The sequence below is a fragment of the Ctenocephalides felis genome, unplaced genomic scaffold (assembly GCF_003426905.1).
Source record: "Ctenocephalides felis isolate EL2017-DRISC unplaced genomic scaffold, ASM342690v1 CF-g0.4_SCAFFOLD_01886, whole genome shotgun sequence".
In the NCBI taxonomy this organism is placed as follows: Eukaryota; Metazoa; Arthropoda; class Insecta; order Siphonaptera; family Pulicidae; genus Ctenocephalides; species Ctenocephalides felis.
This window is the reverse complement of record NW_020538040.1, coordinates 14,603,509-14,617,524: the sequence shown is the minus strand read 5'-3', so window position 1 is coordinate 14,617,524 and position 14,016 is coordinate 14,603,509. Positions and strand designations below refer to the sequence as shown.

Here is a 14,016-nt window from a genome sequence, read left to right as displayed (position 1 = left end):
GAATGAGCTGGACTCGAGCTAGGTGATATATCTTTATCATCAAAGAGATCATCAGATGATACATCATTAATATCATCATTGCTAAATAATTGACAACTTGAACTAGTATTTGGAACTGGATTACTGTTATATGCACGTAACACATTGCTGTTTTGAAAACTGATTTGTTTTGTAACATTTTTGTGACTACTATATGGTGTGGAGAAATTTGATTTTGGACGTTTTACAGGTGGGAATTCATAATCGTCTTCTTCACCACTTGTGCATGAATCTATAGTCGTTGTTTCATCAGTTTCTTTGAAGCTTTGTTCAAGCAAACTCCAACTTCTGTCCATTTCATCATATTTACATGCATAACAATTTTGAAAAAAATGTATAATTTTTAGGTACGTTACTGCAAATGCTAATCATTATCTATGTTATCTTATATATTCTATATTACAAGTCAATTTCTTTGACTCATCGTGAATGTACATTATTCACAATAATTTTATAAACTAATAAGATTAAACTAAATATGCGTGTATGTAAATAAGGTTCAATGAACATGTGTTGCCTTTAATATAACTAATTTATATATCAGCTGATAATCATTGTATAATTACCCACGAGAAAGCTGCTATTATCTACTATAATTGGTACAATAGTAATACAATATTATATTAATACACAAAATAATCGCTAACAATAGAATATAATTAAATACTAAAATAATAATAATAAATACAAGTAAATACAATGTTGGACTTTCAAAATTATAATCAAACTGATGATTTCAACACCCTTTCTTTTACTTTGACTGGGTAATTATTCACATTAATATGACATATTTAATAACAGTTGTAGTAAAGCACTAGAAAGAATTCTAAATGAAAAAGAGTATTCTTTTAATATTTTGTTTCGCAGTCATTTTTAAAACTGTTTGTCAACTGTCATTGCGCAAAATTGACACTTCTATTTTTATTTTTTCAATGTTGGAACTGGTCTGAAGTCGGCTTTACGCTATGGACACATTTTATTATCTCACACGCCGGTTTGTCATCTGTTAAAATCAAAATTTTTAGTATTTCAGTAAAATTTAATGCATTGTTTCAAAATTAAAAGTTTCAGAAATAAAATTGATCGTATTAGCCGTGACACGTAACCTTTACACAATGTCCTTTTGAAATAGTAACTTTTTTTAATATACTTTTTTTACTTTGATATGATTTGTACGTCGTTGACTGGCTCGTATTGTCAGATCTTTAGAAGGAAGACTATTATATCGTATAATGGTAAGAAATTTTAAATTATTTTTGACATTTTTGCATTTTATTTGATGCGATGAAAATACAGGAGTTGTGAACAGTATGAGATACTGTTTCATTCATAGGCCCCCTAGCTTTTTTTGGACCCCTTGGACTTTGCCATGGCTCCCTTATTTATTCGATATCGTTTTTTTTATATAAACTTCTAACTAAAATAAAATTTAGTATTAAAGATTTAAAGTAAAAAACAATGAAGTAAGTGGTAAGTAAATGTTTATTTATCAACATTTGGCTACAATTTTGTAAGGTTTAATTGTACATCTCTTGGCTAATGATGTCCAATCCAAATTATTGACCTATCTTATACATTTCAATGTTTAGTATCCAGTAATACTATGTCTTTCAACAGCTAGCATAAAAGGGTCTTTATGAGTTCAAACATATTGCGACTACAAATCAAATCCATTTGCAGCATCTTACACATTTTTATTGAAACGTACAGTATTTTTTTTAGTTTGTATGTCTCTTTATATAGTATGTAATTGTTCAATATAGAAAGTATAATATAAGGGAATAGGTATTATCATGGTGTGTTATCCACTACCGTAGTCTCTTTGAAAGTTGTCATGTACCCTTTACAGTTTTATGGATTATTTTGAAAATCACTGATTTAATTGCTTTTATTAAATAATATTTATTCCATGCATATTTCACTATATGCTACGTCATTCAAAATAAAATTTGTCTTGTTTGCCTCTTTCAGAACTGTGCTTTTTTGCAGTCACTTGAGATTTTTGCATTTATTCTTGGTTGTTTGCCGATATGTTACAGATTTGTTTTGATAAATGGTGCAACAAATTATGAAATAGTTTTTAATTGAATCAATTGAGTTTTTCTTGAAGTTTTGGCATCAATTCTCAAGAAATTGTATCATGCTTACAATAACTGCCGTAATATTGATAATATTATTCACTGGAACTGTACAATTTGTGCCAAATTTACAATACTTTACCTTCCTTTTTTTTTATTGAATAAAAATTATTAACTTTTAGGTTTAAATTTGAGTTAATAAAAATGGGGAAAACCAAGCAGCATAAGAGACTGAAAAGGAAGAAGATCAATCCTAAGATTGTTCATTCTCTTGGCAATAAAACAATAAAATTAAACGATTTGTCTGGTGGGTCTGGCATTATAAATACCAATGCAATCGTCAAGAACTTTTCGAAGTCACCAAAATCCCATGACACTTTGACAAGGATGCCTGCTAAATGCGACCAGGAGAAAGGAACTAAACGCACAAATTCAACTGTTCTTTTGGAACAATTTTATCAGCTTGTTACTAGATCTAGACCTGTCAATGATGAATTTCGAAAGGGTTCAAATGCTGTTCGCGGTCCACTTATTAGATCAGCAAGTGCTTGCCCTAGATTATTGTCACCGACTACGAATTCAGCGCCATTATCAATAGACCAGGGATCACAAACAGTAGAAGCTATTAACAATAGTCCTTCGTCTTACAGTCTAGAATTGAAGCAAGATAATCTCTATAACCATGAACCTTTAGAAAAAATGGACTCAGATGACTTTGTTCATAGCGGAAAGAGGCTGAGAAAATATAGTTCCATGGACGATACATCACCAACATCTAGTCAGGTTTCCAAAAAATCTAAAAGCATGAATGACAGTGTTTGTGCAAAACCACAAATAATGAACATTCAAAGTGACAAAAGTAAAAGTATAAAACCGACTGAACCAGAAGTCTTGCATTCTGAAGCAATGGACAAAAATGTTATAGCAGTCAACAATGTCAACATTCATTCAAATGTGTCCCAAGATGGTCTTCTTGCTGTGCTTGATAAAAGACTAAAGAATATTAAATCTCTAGCTCGCACTAGTAAGTCATTTGATTTAACTGCATGTAGCAAAAATCCGCCTCCTTTTGAAAAAACAGAGAACAAATCCAGTGATAGTGATGGTGTGAAAAATTGTTCTACAATAGGTTCAGATGATCATGGACAACAGATAGGTAAGGAGTGCTTTACAAGTTTATATGGACCTTGTAACTTGTTTATAATAATTGAATTTCAGAAATGTGTCATGCCACTAATGTATCTCGAATCGGGCATATTTGTAGTTGGATGGGGATTAAGGTAAGCTATTTTAGACACAATTTGTTCTTAATTGCATGAGTGATGGAATTGCATGAGTGATTTGTAACACATTTTTATGGTATGTTTTTAACCAGTTTTTTAGTTTTTTTTTTACCTATTACTAATCAAATTTCTTTGCGTTTATACTATTTAATGCAATTTTACATTGACTGGTAAATGCTACAATACAATACAATGCAACATGTAAATAAATATACAAAGATTGGTCAAAACAAACTTACATGATTTTATAACTTTATTTGTTAGTAATATGCAGAATTTATACAATTCTTTTGTACTATTTTATTTTATTGCTTTATTATATTCTAACACTGCAATTCAGTTTCAGTTAATTACTTTGCTCAACAGAGCTGTGCTATGGATTTGGTTGTTGGTAAATGAATTGTGATACTTTTTATTTATGTAGTAATTATTAGTAACTGGTAACGGTTTGGTAAAAAAAAAATCTTGCCATATTTTACTTCTTTTAACAGGCAAAAATGTCAGTACTGATTATTTCAATTTGTAATACCTATTAAATTTTGATTTTTTTTTATGTATATTTTTTTACAAAGTTAATGCTTTCTCTATAGCCTTTAGCAGTTACTAATTAGCCTTTGTTTTTAACTAATTAGCCTTAGCAGTTAATTAGTTAAAAGCAAATACAAATCATGGTAAGCTGATGGGCAGGATTAATTTTGTTTTTAACCATTGTATTCAAAATTGTAAAATCTATGAAGCAAAAACGGCTTATTTTCACAATAAATGAATTTAATTTTTTTAATCTATTTACTCTAATAGATATCATTAAAATTGTCATCCTTTAAATTATTATCAATTATCTCAAAAATATATAAAATTGTCTTTGGCTATTTTAGACTTGCTCAACATTAAAAAGAGGTGTTAATTCTTTACACATCCCGGACCTTCATTCTGGTATTAGCAACCAGTACAGTAATAGAATTTCTGAATTAGAGGATAAGATCTTTAAACAGGTATGTTCACTTGATTTTTTAAAATTTAAACATATATTTCCTGAGTTATAATTTTTAATAAATGTGTTACAGGAAATTTTGATAAATAATCTGTTTGAAGGAATGAATCACCTCACGAAGAAGTATGATAATTTAATAAGGTAATTAAAAATATTATGTTAGCATCTATTAATTCAAGTTGTGAATACTAATAGATAAATATTACAGCAATAACAAAAAATTAGTGAAGTATTAAAATTGAATACCTCAATAATAATTAAATGATAAGATTGATGTGAATGATAATTCATAAATAGTATGAAGTTTTTAAATTTATTTTTTATTATTAAACATTGTTGACAAATTTAAATAAGTCTATAAATTTAAATAAATTTTCATAATATTGTGCTTGATCAAAAGAAAAATATTCCAAACTAAATATTTTATGTTTAATTAATACACAGACATGATATTTAATTTTTTTTTAAATTGATCTTTTCTATAACTTGAACATTTGAGATAATTCTGGCTATAAATCCTTAAAATAAATACCATGATCATTGTGTGAACAGGAATTATTTTAAGACTTAACGGAAATCCAGTTTTATTACTGTATTTATATTTGAACATTTATCAAATAGTTTTAAATTATCAAATTAAATTATACTGTTTAATTTGAATAATTTGATTATTTTTATTCGATTAATTTCATTGATTTATTCGATTTAATTGATTTGATTTGATTTATTTTATTTTATTTATTTTGATTTATTTATTTTTTTTTTTGATTGGTTTATTTATTTTATTTAATTGGCTTTATACAGTAACTTTATATGACACAATATTATGTACATATGTCTGAATAACATAAGTTATATTTATTTATCTTTTTAACAATATTCATTGAAGGTATGTTGAGGAGAAAAAAGCTTAGTTTTAGCATTGTTTTTTATGCAGCTTTTTTTTCATGGCTTGAGAAATATGATTTAATCTCAGTTTTTGTCTCAGGTAGACTATTGTCTGTCTTGTAAAAGAAGATAAGGGCAGTAATTGTCTTGATCAGTAATGCTGCTGTTTGCAGTTTGCTACTATCACATTACATCAATATTTTTTGAGTATTTTAAGTAATTGTAGCCAAATACAATAAAAACAATACTTATATCGACTGATTAAATAATATTGTAGATTTTATGCTTATACTTCAGTTTTATGGCACTAGCTTTCTTACTTCAAAATTATGTAGCAACTTGCGATCTTTCTTCTTTCTTTTTGTTAAATACATATTTTATTAAAATTATAAGTCGGGCATGATTATGTTACAATAATGGCTAATATGCACATATAAATGAACAATATGTTGAAACTAGTAGTGCATGGCATCGTGCCTTAAGGCGAATTACTAGAACTTCTTGAACCAAAAATTTGAATTTTTAAAAAGGATTAAATTTTCTTTTAAAACTCGATAAAAAAATCGATCTTCGAGATTCTGAAAAAAATTTTGAAAAATTATATTTTTTTTTAAACTTTGACATATTTTGGAAATTTTGAACTGTTTTTCAAAGCAATCGCGATACCTTAGCTGCGTAGAAACGAAATATCGAATCGCATGAGCGCCGCGTTGCAGTATAACGGATAAACAATGGTACGGAACTCATAGAAAAATGAAGAAAATTATGTTATTATTATTAAAATATTCATAAAATACGCGATAATTTGAATCAATGATCATTTTTGTCCGCCAAATGGTATTTTTTGTCACTTTTTTATTGGATCTCCAAAACTGCTAGATCTGCCTTTCCAAACATTTCATCAGTTCATTTCGTCAATACAAATAAAATATTCTTTGAATCATACTAATCGGACGCTCCGTTCTCTCAAAAACTGAATCCATTTTTGGCACTTTTTGCTTCGTATCGGCCAAAATGTTCAGAAACCTCTAAAACAGTATGTAAAAATTTTCATTGTCGAATTTTTTGCGATTGCTATAACTTACCCTACCGGAAGTTATAAAAACTACATTAAGATATAAAACAACTGATTGAACTCTCCTATTTTCCAGTAACTTACAGCAGAAGCAAATACTTACTGCAGCTATAAATGTTCCTGCGGATTTAGAAACTACAGCAGCGCCTCCTCCTCCTCCACCACCGCCTCCGCCACCGCCACCTCCGCCGCCGCCGCCGCCTCCTCTTCCAACATCACTACCCATCGTAACTTCCACTCCATTAAAGAAATCTGGTATCAGAAAGGAAACTTTGGGAGATAAATTGTTAGATAAGATCGATGAACCAAGGCCACCTGCTATAACTTTAGATGAAATCTTGAAGGTTAAATTAAGGAAACCGGCACTACGCCAGGTGAGAATGGTACGTAAACTAACAATAATAATAATTACTAGTTGTAGGTGGTTATTTGACTTGCAAAATGTTACAAAGTATCTACATGATTACTTGTTTACCTGTTTGTCTGTTCATTTATCTACCTGTCTACCTGCTACCAATGAATCCATTTGTATATGAATTAATAATAATGCTTTGTAATGATCATTCTAGACCACCAAACGCAAATTTTTCTCATTTTTTTTTATTTGCATCTCCGAAACCGGTCGACCTGCCTTTGAAAAAATATAATTGGTCATTCATTCCATCAATATAAGTGAAATGTTTTTTGAAACATTCTGATTATATTATTCATTAACTCTAAAAGTAAAACTCTACATGATTACTTGTTTACCTGTTTGTCTGTTTGTCTGTTCATTTATCTACCTGTCTACCTGCTACCAATGAATCCATTTGTATATGAATTAATAATAATGCTTTGTAATGATCATTCTTGACCACCAAACGCGAATTTTTTTCAACTTTTTTTTATTTGCATCTCCGAAACCGGTCGACCTGCCTTTGAAAAAATATAATTGGTCATTCATTCCGTCAATATAAGTGAAATGTTTTTTGAAACATTCTGATTATATTATTTATTTTGCTTTGTATCTCTGAAACGGCTGGACCTGCCAATTCCAAAAATTAATCAGCACGTCTTCCTGTAAATATAAATCTAATGCTTTTCTCGTTCATTCAAATCAGTTGAATCGTAGACGAAAAATTGTATCCGCACATACATACATCAATTTTTCCATGGTTTGCCAAAATGTTTAGTAAGTTTTGAAACATAAAAAATTCAAAACTTTTTTACTATGATTTAACCTATGGGAAGTTGATAATAAACATTTATTGAATACATTATCATATTCACAGAATAGATCCCATAAAAGTAGTCCTTAACCAATTAAGTCATATATTGTTGGAAGAAATGGTAAAAAATTGTCAATGTTTTTTTTTTCTCATTTTGTTTCTCAGAATTTAGTATATTAAAATTATTTACATATTATTACTATTTTTAGACGAGTTCATCAACTGATCGCAGAAGTTTGCCCAGTTTGGAGGTATCTGTGGACATGTTGCGTCAGGTCAAACTGCGCAGATCAGGCAGAAATAGGAGCCCCGTAAAGAAGAACAATGATCTAGACAGGTAATTTTAATTTTATTAATTCTCCTTGTATTTGGGTTGTTTGCTTATGCTTTTTGAGAATGAAAAACTAATGATAACCTTAACCCATTCGAGACGCGGTCAACAGGAGCGATTTTTTTTTTGTTTTTTTTTTTATATTGTTCATTTCTTACAAAAGAAACTGATTAACAACGAAAATCACCCAATTCATAAGCAAATATGCATAAAAAAAATGATTGCACACCGTGTGTGCAACTCGCTCCTCAGAAATTTTTTATTACGAACAGGTGCGGATTTTAAACAAGTTGAATAATGAAGAAAATAATATGAACAGGAAATCAATTATTTCTTACATTATTCTTTTAGGCGGTATAATGCAAGGCGATACTATTGCTGTTGATGATAAATTTCTAAAATAGTATTAGATAAATATGGGTTCTCTTACATTGATTTTTTCTAAAAATGTAAATTTTGAAATTCCAAACAAAATGTTTTGGTGTGCAATAAAAACGTCAAATTTTGTTTTTTTATACTTCACAGATACTATTGATTTAAAAAAAATCGGTCTTGAATGGGTTAAATGCGCATAATATTTGAGTTATCTTTTAAACTGTTGTCTTTAAAAGTAAATTTTCTTGGAATACTTGTATTTCAATATATAACATTGTAGATTATTACTTTTCAACTAACATTGGAATGATTGTTTTCAGTGCTGCTAATTAATGTTTACCATTTTGCATGGAAAATTCAAAGGTCAAAACGTCATACGAAGCAAAAAAATGTATTTAAAATTTATAGTAACGCATCTTATTATTTATTTATTCTGTACAATAATTCAATACTAATTTTATAATTTGGCTTTTTATTTATTTTAATGCGTTGATTTTAAAAACTCAGTATTATTTTATATTTAATATTTATTTGTATATTTATTGGCCAAAAGTTATAAAAATCAGTGATTTTATAAATGGGATTTAACTTTTAAATATAATGTACAGTAGTATCTCGATTGCAAGTGAACTGACATACAAGTGTTTTGAGATACGAATCTCTAAAGGAGTGAATGGTTGCTTCGATATATGAGCAAAATTCGAGATACGAGCTTTGTAGAGTAAAGTTTTCTTGAAAAATGACAAAATGAAAATATGCAGAATTTCGTTAATTTGGCATCAAATGATTTTCCTATCAAAGAAATATTTTAACTATTTTTTTTATTTTGTTAAATTATTTTTTAGTCAGTCATTTCAATTATATATTAATATTAATTGTGTAATACGATTTTCTCACGCGAATATATCGAAGACTATTTTAATATTTGAAATTCTAACTATTAATAATGATTGTACAGTTATGTGTTTTAGTTCGAGTTTTTTGCTTTTTGTACTTTTACAAAATATTATTTGCTGTTATAACTATGGGTTATAAGAAAAAAGCCATGTCTCTTGAGTTGAAGCATGAAATTATTGAAAAATGTGAGGATGGCGAGATATTATATGTACTGTGATCATACAGGAGGTGTTCAACGAAACATGTTTTTAAAAATAACAAAAAACATGAAAAAAACAATAATTACATTAATAAATAGTAATTTTTTTTTTGATATTCAAAAAAATTTCACAAATGCCACAGTTCTAAAACGAATTATCATTTCAATATATTTATATAAATAAAAAGCTTCGAGATACGAGCGATTCGACATACGAGCGTAGTTACGGAACAAATTAAACTCGGGTACCACAGTATTTTATTTATTTATCTGATTTAATATTACGGTAACCACTGTATTTGTTTTTCTAATTAAATTATGTGATAGTTTGGTTTATTACTTTGCATGCTTTTCTTTTTTGGTGCATGTGTTCCTTTTCTTCTATTTTTTAAAATAAAAATGTATCCTTATCTTATTTTCTTATCTGGTCAAAAATATTCAAATCACAGCTGAGTCCATGGTTATTTTTGTACCAATGCATGTTTGATTTACTAACATAACAGGTAAGATTTAATTGCGATAATATTTTATTAATATAAATTAGTTTAATCTGATATAGTTAAACACATTTTTATTTTGCAGTTTTCTGCAAAATGCTGAATCATCTATCGTCCGACGTTCCCGGCTAAAATTTCAGAATGTCAAAAGCCAAAGTTTTTCTGATATTTTCTCTAGTAGGGAAAGAAATAATTTAGTTTAAACGTTTGCATGGAATACCAGACCATAAACGTAGTCTGATTTTTTCTGTATATTTTTTCATTGTTAAATGAAAGATAAATGTAAAAAATTTTCTGTAGTATAATAATTGTGAATGCGAAATAAGATATTTATTTACAATAATGGACTTGTACTAGCTGTGATGTATATAATAGATCTCTACAAAAATACTTCTGTGATATAATTTGTTAATAAAACTCTTCAAGCATTTGTTTTTTTTTATTTTATTTATTACAAATGTAAAAACCCCAATTTTTTATAATCTTGAAAACATTACATGTTCTTTTTTTTTTGTTCATTCTTACAATTACACTATATACAACTTAAATCTAGAAAAATATAAATCTCTCAAGCGACTTTGACATTATAATGTCAGCTGTAAATAATATATAGGTTTAGTTTTGTTTTATATTATGCTATGCAAATAAGGCGCATAATTCTTCATATTTATTAATAATTTCATACTTCAATAATTTTTTTGATATTCAGTTATGCAGTTTTAGTAAAAATAGACAAAGTAGTACAGGTCTATAGAATATTTAAATCTTTAACAAGAATACTAACTTTTATTTTTATTATTTCTTAACTTTTTACCTTCGATAATCTATATTAAGTTTATTCATATATACATTTTTCAACCAATTAGTGATGTATGAGTACTATATTTAAGTATCAAATCATTAGTATTTATGAAACAGTTAACAGTTAAAATTCAATAATTTTGACAAATATTCTATACAATACATTTAAATAATTTTGCTTAAATTATGTTAATATTATACAATTTTGAAAATATAACTACAGCTTAAACTGCGATTGCAGTATAGTGTAACGGACACACTTGATTTGTAATCTCATTATTATAGACTTATAAAAGCTAATATTAAATACAAACTATATTACATTTTTTAAACCATACATTTGCGAATAATAATTTTTTTGCTTTATCTTACCACATTGTGGTTTTGATTTTAGAATGAAATATGGAACTTCATAATTAGACTTAAACATAAGCACAAAATATCATAAAATATTTAATTACAGTTATTAACAAGCGATATAATATTAAAGAATTTTTATTAAAAATTCATTAGTAATGAAAATAGTCTGAAAATCATATTGTTAATTCATTATACAAAATGAATTATTAACCCTTTTGCTATAGGAGTGTCTTCCGCAGGAGTGACACTCCTGTACGAGCCAGCAAGCCGCCCAACTTTCACTATCAATAAAAAATAAATATTACACTTTTAAAGTATCAAGAGTTATACCAACATTTTGGAATTCTCAATGGCGAGAATTCTCAATTTAACTCAGAGCGGTAAATCTTGAAGCATAGGTCGACACACTGGATGTCGTCTGTAGGCGACAACCGTACACACAGGTAGTCAGAAAAACAAACTCAGAATTCTGAATAATTCACTTCATAGTGACAAGTTTTGAAGCATGTATAAGCGACACTTGTACACACAATTCGTCGTGCGGATGTCGTCTATAGACGACGTTCGTAGTTCAAGGGTTAATATTTTTTGTTGGAGTTTGTAGCAATTCATTATAGATACACTCTTTCAAGGCAAAGAATGTATACGAATATATTCTTACAACAGTAAATAGTTTACTGACTGATATTTTTACTATGTTCTACAACTTTCTCCTTGCATGTGTGGTTTAGTTCTTAAGATAAATCTTCTATATCTTCCTTCTATCAATATTGATGTACAGCAGCTATGCCAACTCTACTGCCTCCCAATTGTCTTCTCACAATCGGCTGAGGCTCAGCATAACTATGTCTATATCCTTTGGCCAAATTTCCTAAGGATTTGCTGGGTACCATTCTTTCCATTCTTCTCTCATGCTCATATTGTGATCCGATTCTGGGATGTGGCTGTGGATTATTTATCGACTGTTGATGATGTGATTTCATGTTCGGTATTATTTTTGGCAGAATCTTGCCCGAATTTGAGTTCATATGATGAGGAGCTGCAGAGCTGACGTGTCTGCGTAAATTGGGCCGCGGCCGGTAGTTGGCGGCGTCCTCTTCGTCAGAACTCCAGGCCCTGGAAATTGAAGGTAAGATGTAAGAATTTATTGTTGGGCGGAATTTTATTTTATCAAAAATGTTTTGGTTTATTAATAGATGCATATATTATACATCCACGTACGTCTACAGTTGCTCTTAAGATTTTAAAATTTATAGAATGACTTCAAAACTGAATGATATTTTGTTAAAAATGTTGAATGATATTTTTTATAATTCACATATGTTTTATAGATTTATAAAAAAAATCATTCTACATATCCATTATATTAATTTCTAGCTCACCTTCCGCTTTCCTTTTTTGGTTTCCTAGGCGCGGCCAAATCTTGTTGTCTAGCACGTTCCATCATCTGGAACTTCTCCTTAGCATCCTTAAATCTATCTCTAGGCGATGCCATCATGGTGGCACTGCCTCCGGAATTTCCGGAATTTACACTAGGAGCTCTCTGTCTGTCTTCTGCCATTACAGGTCTGGTTTGTGGTGATCTGTAGCGTTTTTTGTCATCATATTTGCTATTGTAGTCTTGAGGCTCTGCACGTTTTACTGGGTACCCTTCGTCAGCGTAATCTCTAGTTTGGTATCTGGTCGGCGAAGCCACGCGATGTTGTTTCATGTAAGATGAGTTTCTATACCTTTAATAAATAAATAGAAATTGATTTTTTTGGGAAAAAGATCTGATTGGTGCAATCGATGTTGCAGATTACAAAAAATAATTACCTTCCACTTGGTTCCCTGTAATCCTGCCTGTAATCTTGGTTATATTTATCATGCATTTCGTTTTCATATACATCTTCATCAGCAGCCCTAATCATGGATTTTTCACGTCTGAATTTTGGCATTTCATTTGCAATGTAAGGATCTCTATATGGTTCCTTTTCGGGATAAGGTTCTTCTTCTTGGTACAACTCATCGATATCCAAATTTTGTCTATAACGCATCTCGTCTTTGTAAGGTATGATATCATCTCTGTATCTAGGAGTGTAGTCCTTATACCTAGGTAATAAATATGATGATGTTTAGAATGATCTTTCAATAACATGAATAACATTATATTCCATAAAATCTAACACTAATTCCATTTTTTTTAATCAATTTATCAATTACCTGCGAGGACTAAGATGTCGTTCCTTCTCATTATATCGTTGTTGCTGTTCCCGATATCTAATATGTTTTTCTGGACTGATTGATCTAGGATGCTGATTGTGATGGTGGTAGTCCAGATTGTCGTACTGGACGCCGGATTTCTTTCCCGAATTTATTCCTGGTGTGGAGGTCATTAGAGGCTTCGAACGTTTCTGCTCGTGCATCAGAAACACTGAAGACTCGATGTCGTTGTTCCATTCTTCATCTGAAAAATTAATATAATGTGTATAAATACGGGAAACAAATACTCTCACTCACACCTACAAACACACATATAAGTTCAGAAATTTGTCAGAAACAGAAAATAGAAAAAATATATTAAGCAGAATATTGTTGTTGGAAAAAAAGTGAGGAAAAATTTATCTAATTGAAAATTTTGTGTGTATCGAAAGGAGATAAATAAACAAGTCATCAAATCCGCACATAAATTAATCAATCATAGCTAAAATTTCTATATCCAAAAATGTTTTCAAAAGAAACAGAAATCTCTATTAATGAGCATTCAAACCAGTCTTGTGTTAAAAATTAAGAATTGGTACTTTTAGAGCAGCAGTGTAGATCAGTAACATGAACTGTAATGAAAGATAAAATTATTCGGAAAAAAATCTGGTGCTTAGAAGAAAAGTCACAATTGAGAAAGTGCATCCGAATGTTGAAAAAGAAACTCAACTGGAGATGTGTTTTTAGACATATAGGCAACTGGGTTGTGCCTGTACTCATGCCTGTGTTTTGTATGATGGTTATATAAGGAAA

General features: G+C 29.4%; 1 protein-coding gene across 2 annotated transcripts; it reads left to right on the top strand.

Moving 5' to 3' along the window:
• The first annotated feature begins 1,030 nt into the window (after positions 1–1,030).
• Positions 1,031–10,209, top strand: LOC113377437 (formin-J-like). 2 transcript variants are annotated; one of them, XM_026617756.1, is made up of 8 exons: positions 1,031–1,274; positions 2,300–3,273; positions 3,336–3,397; positions 4,276–4,392; positions 4,465–4,532; positions 6,431–6,728; positions 7,772–7,899; positions 9,947–10,209. In XM_026617756.1, the coding sequence occupies exons 2-8, from the start codon at positions 2,322–2,324 to the stop codon at positions 10,062–10,064; spliced, it is 1,743 nt and encodes a 580-aa protein (XP_026473541.1). In that variant the 5' UTR covers positions 1,031–1,274; positions 2,300–2,321; the 3' UTR covers positions 10,065–10,209. The 2 variants fall into 2 exon arrangements, with proteins under 2 accessions (XP_026473541.1, XP_026473540.1); XM_026617755.1 differs by having other exon boundaries at positions 6,431–6,737; positions 9,947–10,201.
• The last annotated feature ends 3,807 nt before the right edge of the window (positions 10,210–14,016 follow it).

Excerpts from the sequence above, each read along its gene's own strand:
- LOC113377437 (XM_026617755.1), top strand. The coding sequence starts at position 2,322 with ATGGGGAAAACCAAGCAGCATAAGAGACTGAAAAGGAAGAAGATCAAT. Across the intron at positions 4,393-4,464 it reads AGGATAAGATCTTTAAACAG|GAAATTTTGATAAATAATCT; the intron begins GTATGTTCACTT and ends AATGTGTTACAG. Across the intron at positions 4,533-6,430 it reads AAGTATGATAATTTAATAAG|TAACTTACAGCAGAAGCAAA; the intron begins GTAATTAAAAAT and ends CCTATTTTCCAG.